General features: G+C 34.3%; 1 protein-coding gene across 1 annotated transcript in view; it reads left to right on the top strand.

Moving 5' to 3' along the window:
- Window positions 1-12101, top strand: part of LOC112155138 (receptor tyrosine-protein kinase erbB-4) — a gene marked incomplete in the record, with an annotated part of 293012 nt that overhangs the window by 222651 nt on the left and 58260 nt on the right. Inside the window, 2 exon segments of the mRNA XM_036209624.1 lie at window positions 2706-2838; window positions 7195-7288. Coding sequence (XP_036065517.1) covers window positions 2706-2838; window positions 7195-7288 — 227 coding nt within the window.

Raw genomic sequence — 12101 nt, 5'->3', positions numbered from 1 at the left:
TCAGAACATTCCACCTCTCCGGAATCCCTCCATGTCTGACCATTCCAATTAAAAGATTTATTTGGATCTGCATATAGAACCATTTCCCTAAAATGAAGCACTGCTGTTATACTGAAAATTCAATACAAAGACATAGTTTTAGTTGTTTTTTCTTTGCATACAAATACATGTATGGGATCTGAAAGACTGCAGGTTGACTATATCTGACATGTTTTTACAATTCTCCTTCAATATATCTCAAATGATCACACCATGGTTACACTGCCACTATGAAACTTTAATATTGTTGTGGCCAAATTTCTAAAATGTGATTTTCTGAAAGCAATTTGTTACTAAAGATTAAAACATTTTTCTAGTTATTCTTTTTAGACTTTAGTCTTTTTTTAAAGACTCATACTCATACTATTATAATACAGATAGAGATGTTTAAATGAACACTTTGACCTGTTTTGAAAGTAAAAGACTCCATCTGTCTTTTTCTAACTTTTAACAAATATTTTTGCTGCAATTTGGAATAATTTTACTGTTTATTTCTGTTTGCACTTAATCTATCAAATGACTTCTGAGTTTGTTATTGGAGGGAACAATGGTGACACAGGCTTCTTTGTGTTCAGTGAGTTCCCTGCTTTGCTTTAGCAAACAAAAAAAAAAAACAAAAAAAAACTCTAGATGGAGAAAAATAGATGCACTGTTTAATTCTGACTTTAATCATTGTAGTAGCTGAAGTCATTCCCTGCTGTTATAGGTTAAAGTTAGGGTTCACCCTAAATGAGGAGCCAGTCAAGTACAGAGGATGCTGTAGTTTAAAGCCACGCCTACTTAGGGAAGACGTGAAAACTTTAAGATGGGATTTGAACTATGATTGTCTTGCTTTAAGGCATCAGTACAAACCCCAAACTGTTGTGCAACTGTCATTTTTCTGATGAATATGTATACAAAGTTAGATTTTCTGTTTTCCTTCTTTCAGTAGAGCAGTTATCATAATCGCCATCGTAGTCTTTTCTTTCATTTCCCACATGACTATACTCCTCTTTTCTTTTTTTTGCACCCATTTCAGATGCATTTGATGTATGCTTTTGAACTGGCTGCTCAGATAATGTCATTTCTTTAGTATCCATTCTCTCCCCTACTCCTCATTTCTCTCACATCGTTAGTTTACCTGTGGTGCTGGGATCCCAACAGGGGTGGTTTTTATCTCCTGTGAGCTTTCATCTTCATGCTTTCAGACTCGAGTTCTGCCTTCTTTGTGCATCTGCATCCTTTTGTCAGGATGTATGCTCCGAGCATTCTGAGTACAGGCTCAGATGACGCTGAAACACAGCCCGTGGCGTTACACGTGGCCAGAAGGGCAAACACAGCGGGAGTTTCTTTACGACATAAGCTATAGAAGATAGAGACTATTTAATTTGAAGTCCAAACAAAGAGGTTTTGTTTCTTTGAAAGAAAGGAAAAGCAAAACTGTAAAAAGATGCACGAGGACAATGTCCAGCTGGGAATTATTGAGGATCTTTAAGCAGGTATTCAATAATAGGCTTTAAATTTATCCTAATAAGCTGTTCTTCACACAGCCTCAGCTGACTAACTAGTATGTTATTTATATTGTATATTAGATATTTATACTATATATTAAGGATAACTTATTTCCTAATGTGGATTAGTGGATTTTTACCAACTTGAACCAACTTTACTGACTTGACTCTTAAAAGACAGTTTGGCATCATGAATGCTCTAAAGACTTTCCATACAAGAACTTTTATAAAAGCATCTGTATGTTGGATCATGTAAAGAGAAGCACCTGATCTGGGTGCAGACAAGATGATGGCTGACATCACCAGCTGCAACCAAACCGTAAGCCAAAAGTGTTCAGAATGAAAAAACACAAACAAACCTACTTTTATTAAAGCTTAAAACGGGAAAAACTATAACTGTTAGGGTCATCAGTTTAAATAAAGTTTTTTTTCTTTTTTTTTCTGTGATATATGGTGTTACTCCCGTTTCTGGTAGAGGTCTTCTGGCTATGGACGGTGATGTTGCCAGGTCCTTTTGCATCTAAATGCATGTGTAGTTAACTACTTGTCATTGTTACCATGACGACTCATAAAGAAACACAAAGGATCTCTTTTTTACAGATGCATAAACACATCACAGCTCTTCATGTGCACTAAAATAGCAAATAAAAACACAAAAAACGTCAGACTAAACCAAAATTAAATTTACTTAGATAAGAGTAGCTACATTTTTAGATGTAATGCATGATTTGAAAAAAAAAAAACAAAAAAAAAACGTTCACGCTTTTTTTTTATTTTAGCCACAAACACAACTCTGCCTTTTTGCTGCTGTTTTTTCTATTATACCATAATTCAATTCAATTCAATTTAGTTTATTTATGAAGCACCAGTTCACGACTGAAGTAGTCTCAAGGCGCCACACAAAAGGCAGGAAACATTATGCACAACATCAAACATCATCACAATTACTCTTTGATTTATTCTTTAATAGCTAAACAAAAGCTGAAAAAAGCTCATTAAAAATGCAAATTCCCCATTAAACACAATGACTTGTATATTTTGAGTGTTTACAGGACTTTGCTTTCTCTAATTTTATTGCAAAAAAAATCTTTTGTCCTCTCTCTACATGGAGTCACATTTACAGGATGCTTGAACTGAATTTGTCTGTCTCCTTCTGCCCGCATGTGTTTCGAGCAGCGAAGGACCGCATGGTCTGTGACCCGCTCTGCTCAGACGATGGCTGTTGGGGTCCCGGCCCAGATCAGTGCTTGTCCTGCAAGTTTTTCAGTCGTGGACGATTTTGCATTGAAAGCTGCAATCTTTATCAAGGGTAAGTGAGCATACAGATACTTTTGGCTATAAGATAGGTGAAACAATTCTGGTAAATAATCTTCTGTTGTGTTTATTTCAGTGTTTAGATTGCTTTACTTGCCAAAAAACTAATATAAAATCCTTCCTGATCCTCAACTAAAACTTTCCACCAAAACTATGCTTATAGGTTTTTGATATTTATTTTTTTTGTTGAATCTGTACATTTGTGGATATTTGTGCTACTAGGCTTGCCATACTATGCTTCTTTGCTGCCTATAGCTGCACCTGAATGTAGTGCAGAACTTTTAAAAGCTTGTAAGTTATGTTTTTGTGCAGTGTAGCTTCTCAAAATCATTCAGTGCTAGATGTAAGTAAAGTAAAAAAAAACAATAAAATAAAGTATTATTGGTGTTGTTTTGACATTCATGTCAAACAAACTATTCATAGACAACATATTCACTTGAATTTGTTTGAGATTTTCAAATAAAAGTAAATAAATAGGCAAACAAAAAGAGGTCAATGCCAAAAACACATTTCAGGGACTTTGTGTTTTTGCAGCTCATGAAACTCTTTGATTATCATTTGACAAAACGCTGCCTTAACCTATAGTTTTTTTTTTTTTTTTTCATTTTTTTAGCCTTTGATTAATAAGTAAAAAAAAATAATTAAAATTGAATGGATTGGTGTAATTTGACATTTAAATTAACAAAAAAAGAAAAGAAAAAATGTTTGATCCAGAAAAAAATCAGATCAAAGGTTTAAATGTTTGATCGCTCTTATTAAAAAGAGCCTTTCATCAGTTACTGCAATAGTCCCCGATGCAATACAAAGAAAGAAATGCATGTTTTGTAAATCGTGGCACACGTATTCTATAGTTTTAAAAATGTCAAGAAATTAAAGCTGACCTTATGATCCAGTTTTACTGTGTAAATATTGTTTTACCCAATTTTTGATGTGCAAATAATTAAAGTGATATAAGTTTGACGAAACAATCTGTTTGATCTACATCACAGAAGCCACATTTTTTTTGCTATGTGTGAGTTAAAAAATCATAAGGGTTCTTTTAGGTTTCAGTTGCCAACAAAACTTTAAATCCTCAGATTGGAATCAAGTAACATTGATATATTATGTTGTTTTATAGCTGTTCAAAAATCCTTAAGGGCTGATGTGCTGCTTCTTTTTAGACACCGCTTTGCCTGAATGGATGCAAAATTACCAGAATCAAGTTTGTTTTGTAGGGGCGGAGCTAGAAAGAAAACAAGCAGATCGCTACTGATTGAGGACTAGGTTATGTATCCTAAGCCAAAGTCATGTCGACTGTCCATATTTGGGCGTGTGGCGAATTTGCTGCAATACCTGTTAAAAAATGACTTCATAACCCTGACGTAAGCTGAGACAGGTGTGGGAGGAGCTACTGCCAAATGTTTATAGCCTGATCGCTACATGGAGCAGTGTCTGTGTAACTCATTTACAATGGAAAAATGACACAGATGATGTCTAGAGATCAGATTTATTTATTTTGAGGGGCTCTACAAAAGCATTGGTAAGTATTTTACCATGTCTGAGTTCATCAGATCATTCAGAGACTCATCCAGTACGGCGAGGTTCACCATTTACTCTGGGAGTTGCATCTAAATTATGGCGCTTTCAGAAGTACTTCTGTGTCTTTATGACCCAGTTTGATGATTTGCTGTCTTGCAGCAGTCCGAGGAGGGAAAAAAGTTACAAAGTAATAAAATTGAAGGTATTTTGATCATTGTCTGAATACAAAAAAGAAAAAATAAATAAAATGCACGAGGAGTATGTGATCAAATTCTCTCCCATGTTGGTTTCCAGACTGATCGGTTGATGCGACACATTTTCTCTGTCAAAGTTCAGATTTTAAACTCTGGACACGCCACGCCGTCCAAATAGTATTGCGATATTCAAACCGCGCTGCCACTAGACCAGTGCACTGTGCCTGACGCTGAAGTTATGTCGCAGGACTTCCGATTACGTATGTACATTGACTTATTTGAAACTGGACATTTCTGACGCCTGAATAGTGTTTGGTGTGAACACGTCTTAAGAAACCCATTAACTCAATGCCATACTTGTTGACTTTTATTACATATTTCATTACACATCCAACAATTAACAACCAACGTTCCTGGAGTCTTCATGTGTTGCTTTGCAAATTCCATGCTAATCCAACTTAATCTGCATAATTTTAAAACAAATCTTTTAGCAACTTTCTATTTTGGAATCCATCAAAAGGAGAATGAAATGAGCCCAAAAATGTGTTTTGAATGGTGTTGAAAGTAAAGAGGATTTAGGATCCAACACTTTTAATGTTTGTAGGATCAGCCAAAGGATTTCGGTTCGTTTTTAAGTTTAGTTGGAAATGAACAGAAACACAAGGGTTTAAAAACTTTCTCAGAACTTTTACAAAAAGATGTCCCTGCAGTGCCTTACATCAATACGCGTCCCTTGATGCTTCTACTTCCCTCTTTAAGGTGAAAAGAGCTGCTTATAGACTTCAAAAGTAATATTTGAATTCTTTCTTCATTTCCACCTGAAGCCTTTTTTGTGCGGTCCTTCTGTTCTCAATTTTCTTGCTAAAGCTGGAAGAGGTGGTTTGGTGGAGAGACGGTAGGAGGACCTGAAGATGGGGCAGGCGGGCTAGGCGTGTCACTGCGTGTCACAGTCACTGCTTGCGCACGGGGCCACGCCCTGCCTACCTGTTCACCTGCACGCCATCGACATTCACAGCACAGTTCTGCCACCAAATTTCAGATTTTCACAATTTAAGCTTTTTTAGTTGGCAAAATAGTCATGGGAACGTTTGATATTGTATGTGCTTTTGTAACGTTTTGTGACTTTTTTTTTCATTATTATTATTTATTATTTAAAATTTTGGCTAAAATGTCATAATTAAAAGACCGCAGGCGGCATTAAAAAAACTGATTGAAGTGGGTCTTTAAGTGGTATTACATGGAAGGATCATCTCTGAGAATGAGGAGAAACTGTTGTATTTTGATACCACACATGCAGGCTTAGCTTCACATCAATAGTACAGGATTTCAACAGATTATTTTTGTCATTGTTGACTTCACCTTTTTATTCTCATCTACAATGTAATTTGTCCAAAGCAAAATACAGTCAAATGTTACCCAACTGAGCTTCATCTATATTATTTGGTGAGAATACTCTTGATTTTAAAACTTTATTTTATTTTAAAAAAAAAAAAAAAAAAGAGCATGAAGTCTGTAGACCCTATAGGCCTCATCGATATCTTCCAGCTACACTGCAGCTTATTATTTCAACCAGCTCACATACTGACAAAGCCTTACCTTCTTTGCCCCTTTGAAGGTTTTGTGAAGGCCAGATGAAGCATAATTAATACTAATTTGATTTATTTCCCACTGGGACTGAAGCTGTGTTTTTTTTTTCTTTTTTCTCTTTCTTGCTGCCGTTTCCCCTCCTGACTAAAAGACTCGAATTCCAAATCAATTCTCCGTCTCTTCCGATAACAAAAGCAAAGGGCCAACTCAGACGGAATGTGGTCAAATTTAATGAATTTCTGAGTCTATTTTACTGTTATAAACAGATTGCAGAAAAGGTAATGATGCAGCACTTGGATTAATTGATTTTTTAAAAAGAAAAAAGAAAAAAACTGTGCCCCCTATAGCTTTTACAACACCAAGTTGTGTCAAACCCCAGAGTTCTAAATCCTCTTTCGCTCTAAAACCTTTGATCTTTTATGTTTGCCCTGAATGGATTTAGAAATTGAGCAAAAAAAGGTGATTTACAGACTATTTGGGGTCATGAAACGAGCTGTTGTATTGGAAAATGTGCATATCAAACTTAATTTTTAATGTAATTCAAAAATAATTGTATAAGAACAACATTACACCAAGTTTCGGCGTTACATTTCTAGTAAGAATCAATTTTGTCAAAAATAAATAAATCAATAAATATAAACAAAAGTTTATCAATTCCCTTCTGGGACTTTAAAAATACTCTTTATAACTTTTAGATCATGTTACTGCAAAAACATCTCTGTAAAACTCAACTGGATGCTAAATCTGATACAGCATTATATTTAAAATTACACTTTAGGACATTTTGCTTTCACAGAAACAGAACCCATATAGTATTTTTCTTACACAATCTCTTTGTTTGGGCACAGACTTGTATAAATTAAAATGTCAGCGGTTCCTCCTGATATCCTCATAATATTAGAATTACTGCCAGATTCCCACTAATCTCTTTTCACACCTATAACTCCGGTATAGAGACAGATTTTATTACAAGGTCTGACTCAGTAAACTTATAATATGTTACGTTGATGAAACCGTTCTTCTTTCTATGCCTTTTGTATCTTTTTTTTCAGGGATATTCGAGAGTATGCCAACGGGTCAGTGTGTGTGGAGTGTGATTCCCAGTGTGAACAAGGAGATGACAACACTTTGACTTGTCGTGGCTCGGTAAGCTTTTTCCACTGAACATGAAATATAGAAACTGTGGCAGAAGGACAAGTATTCAAGTATATTTCCTGTATTTTTTTTAAATCAAAATGGAGAGTTTTTGATAAGTTAAGGATGTTAATAATAAAACAACATTTTCGGCTTACGTAAACATTTATTTCAGTTTAAAGAGTAAAAGTTCTCACGGAAACATAAAAACAATTGGAAAACAAATACATATCATGATGCTTTTAAAATAACTAAATTAAAAAAAAAAATAACTAAATAAAATGACATTTTAAGTCAAGACTGATCAGATTAGTCACCTGACTGAGTATTTGAATATTGCTCTGAATGCTCATAACGCTTTATTTTGAAGGTCAAATTGTTTTTGTGAAGTGATGGAGCATAAATTCAGTCTCCACAGAGCAAATATCCTGGATCTTTAGATGTTTTCTTTTGTATTTAAAAGCTTAGTCAAAATACTTCACAGCATGAGATTACTGATAAATAAAAGCCTTTTTAAAGAACAAGGAATTCTACTGTGTCGTAAATGCAATGATTAGAAAATTAGGATCAATAAGATCAGCATTTTCGGTCCTGAAAATTAGTTTGGCATTTCACGCTAGTAAATGTGCATTTTAACATTCAAGTTTGTTTCTCTAATCTTGTTTACTGACAAGACATCAGTTAACACCCAACTGAAGAATGATGAGTCATCTTTAAAGTACAAATTCATTGTTTGTTCATGTAAGATGTATGTTATATCCATTGGGCAAAGATTGGCAGAACAAGTTTCTTATTAGCGAGCATCAGTAATGCATTAATATGCTTTTATAGGACATTTAAAAGACAATTTCATTAGAATTTGTAGCTGTTATACAAAAGGCCTTATAAATGCATTACTAAGCTGATTATAAACACATGCAGAGGCATTTAGAAACTCTTTAGAAAACCTCTGTTTATTTGTAAAACCTTTAGAAGACCTTTATAAATCACTTACTAACATTTGTAAAGCATTTATGAAACATCTACAAGTCATTTACAAAAGATTTGCAAAAGATTCATAAGACATCTATCAACACTTGTAAAGCCCTTGAGAGATGAGACATTAATTGGAAAGCCTTTTAAAGATTTTTATTAGAACTTCTAAAGTCTTTATGATACATTTATAAGACATTTATTAGCATTTGTAAAACCTTTACGAGATTTTTACATTTGTTAACATTTGTATACATATAGAAATGATCTACAGTTGCTGATTAGTACTAGCAAATGTAAGACAAATCCTAATAAATTCCATTATAAGCTTCAATTTAACAAATCTAAGATATTTGTCAAACAGCTAACTACACAATTAAATCTCTCTGGAGCTGATGAACATATATAAGACATCTGCAGATGCTAATACGTAACTTATAAAGGTTTATAAATGCATTATTAATACCTTTTATAACTAGAATATAGACTAATCTTATTATAAAGGATTACCCAAAGGTTTTCTATTTTGGTGTTTCCTAATTGTTCAGATCTTTTGACTTACTAGACAGTAGCAAAGCATCAATGCAACTCTGTGACAGAGCTAGAACCTTTTATTAGGTTGCACCACATTGCTTAGTTATTTATGTTACTGTCCAACAATTTTTAAATATAAAGAGGAGAGGACAATATGAGTCAGCAGCAATATTATACCAGTTTGTTTATGTAAAATCTCATTAAGTTGTATTTTATGCTAAAGAAACAACCAGTTGAATACATCAAGCATGAAGCAAAGAAAAACAAAAATACTGCAAAGTTTATGATTCCGCATGGTGGTAGTAAGTGAAATTCTACTATCTAGGATCTCCAAATTTGACTTCTTAACTATTAAATATGATGTATGAGTCCTTTTTGTGACTATTAAACTTTCATGAGGATGCTTTAGCGTGGTCATTGCCCTTTGAGAAACAAGTACATTAAAAACTTTGGACTGGGCTTTTATAATCATCAGGGCAAATCCAAAGTTTTTAAACTGTGTTGAAATATTTATGTTTCTTTCTTTTTTTTGTTCATGTTGAGCCTGCTTCATAAAGAATGGATGAAATATATAGGCTTGTATTTTACAACCCCTCTGTATCATCGTTTTGTATTCTACAATTTCTACATGCCTGTGGGTCGTCACGCGGCGCGATAAGGAAATGTCTCAGGGTAACCTGTTGGACCTTGTGTAGATATGAAGCACAGGGACACAAATGGATTACTGCAATCATGTTATAGCTACGCAGCCCATAGCAATTACACTACATATAGCTATTTTAAAGACCAAATAACCTGTGTGGAAATAGGCTGGAAAAATGACAATAGGAGGAGAGTAGTAAGGGAATAGCAAAGGAATTCCTAGAGGCTTATGCCATGATCTCCATTTTATGGGAGCTACAATGGTAGATTTGTGCCACAAATACAAAAATAGAGCAGGTTTTGCCTCATGAACTCAAAACTCATCCAGAACTTTATCTTCATTATCAATACATGTGTTTTCCTAAATTATTTAATATTGGTTAACTTTTTTTTTTTTTTTGTAAAAAGATGCAGTCTTACTAAATTAAGGATGATAACTTGTGGGCTCAGTGCCATGTTGAGTAAAGATGTTTTCACCGTGGAATACCAATGTTTTTTTTTTTTTTTATTAACCCTTTAACACCAGAGATTTCCCTGGTGAGGCCTAAATAACACATTCTCTGTTACCTTTGACCACTTTTGCAATTAACATGAATCATCTGATTTGTGACTTATCAACGCACACGGGGGGTCTCTATATTTGTCAAATTCGCGGTTGACTCCGGTCCCTAACCCCTGCGAATAAGGAGAGATTAATGTATATTGCACTATATGTCGCTCAGGATTATAAATTGCAGCTGGCAAAATATGTTTAATAAAGAGGGGATGAAAATCACAAATATTAGTTGCACTTTTGGGGAAATTTATAATGCACATCTCATCTTGACAGGCAAATGCTAATAATGGAATAAATGACAATAATATACTTCATATTTACACCCTTCTTTACCGTAATCATATTTAGCTTCATGATTCATAAACATAAGAAAATAGAATATTAGTACAGTATATGAAAATGATCAAGATAACCATACCGCAAAGAACAAGCTAACAAGTTAGCAAAAAAAAAACAAAAACAAAAACATGACTGATACTTAGAAAAATAAGGTAATCCGAAAGTTGTGTTAAGAAAATTGTCTTTAATGGCTTCCCAAGAATGACTCTAATTTATCCTTTTTTTTTAATTTATCCTCAACATTTTCATACCAAACTTTTGTTTTTTCCACCTTTCTAGTAATTGGTTATTTTTTCTGGAGTCCTAATGTGAAGAAGAGAAAGAAATCTTCATCTAAGCGTGGATATAGAAGCAGCACGCCTTGGCTTTTGTGTTAAGCACATGGGAAGAGTAATTTGCATTTCCAGCAGGATGCTTTTTATTGGTGTTTTGCCTGACCTACAACACCCTGTTGGACCATCAACTGCCTGCTTGATCCGTCTCTTAGTTTAACCTGCCAGTGTGACAGGACTGCTGTAATTTTGCATTGGGGGAGTCATTAAAGCCAGACTCAATGTCTAAGCCGAAGAGAGAAGAAAGATCTTCTTTTTTGTGTGGATCAGTGTCAATTGCGCATTAAAGGTGTAAGCAGAATAAATCATTTAACCAATAATAGTTTTTGGCTTTTGGTAGTGTTTCTATTTGTGAGAGGAAATTAACACAAAACATGTTGATCTTTTAAATATATGTTTCACATTATTATTTAAAAGTGTACACTGATGAATTGCTCTGTAAGCAAGTTTAAATCATTATAGAATGGTTTCAAAATATTTTTTAATGTACTTAATGTAATCAGGTTTACTTTGTTCCACTTTTATTCCATAGTTGTGTGTGCATGTGCTGTTTGTGTTTTAAAAAATGTTGTGTTAGAAAATGTTTCAAGGCTTGTCTTGAAGAGCTCATCACCTCTCTTCATCCCGAACTCTCCCGCCTCTCTGGCCTATATTAGCTTCATAAATCCTGTTTCCTGCGCATTGTTATGGTCATTGTGTTTGCGGTGAGCGATGGTTATTATCTCCCTGCTCTGCTCACACCGCTTTATGCGTCTCGCCTGCTTGCTTCCTTCGTCTCTCGTTTTTTTTTCCCTCGATATCCTCACGCTGCCTCTCTACTGTGGTTCTGCATTCATGCCCAGCGTCTTTCCTTCCCCTATTAGTGTTCATATTATTTTACTCCTCTTTTCTCCCAGCAGCACTTATGCATTGTGTGCGTCAGCTTGCTTAATTTCCCCTCTCACTCAGGCTGTTATTGTCACACAACACTCATGTATAAAGTCATCAAGGCTTGTTTGCCAGTTGTTCATGCGTAATAAATGGTTATATATGGACAATTCTGAAGGTTTTCCTGCTTGGTGGGACAAATGGAGAAAATGTTTTTTTTTTTTTACTCTGTTATTTATTTAAATTTATTCACCTTTTTATGGACAGCATTTGAAATATTAGCTTTTATCCACAAGATAGATTTAGCTTTTTTTTTACTGAAATGAGCAGCTTTAAAAACATACAGTTCCCATCTTTGTATTAATAAATTAAGGCTTTCTGAGTTCAGAGAGCTGAAAACTGAAACAAGCAAATGAAACTGGGAAAGATACAGTTGGTTTTGTGTGGTTAAGACAATCAAAATTCAACAAAGCTGTAGAATTTGATCAAATTAATTTTTTAAAGACAATAATGAAGTATATGAAATTAAAATACTAGCCAGATAGGGGAATTTCCATCAAAAGAAATTATAATATCCAAAAAT

Source organism: Oryzias melastigma, linkage group LG21 (assembly GCF_002922805.2).
Source record: "Oryzias melastigma strain HK-1 linkage group LG21, ASM292280v2, whole genome shotgun sequence".
Taxonomy (NCBI): domain Eukaryota; kingdom Metazoa; phylum Chordata; class Actinopteri; order Beloniformes; family Adrianichthyidae; genus Oryzias; species Oryzias melastigma.
This window is presented reverse-complemented; position numbering and strand designations above follow the sequence as displayed.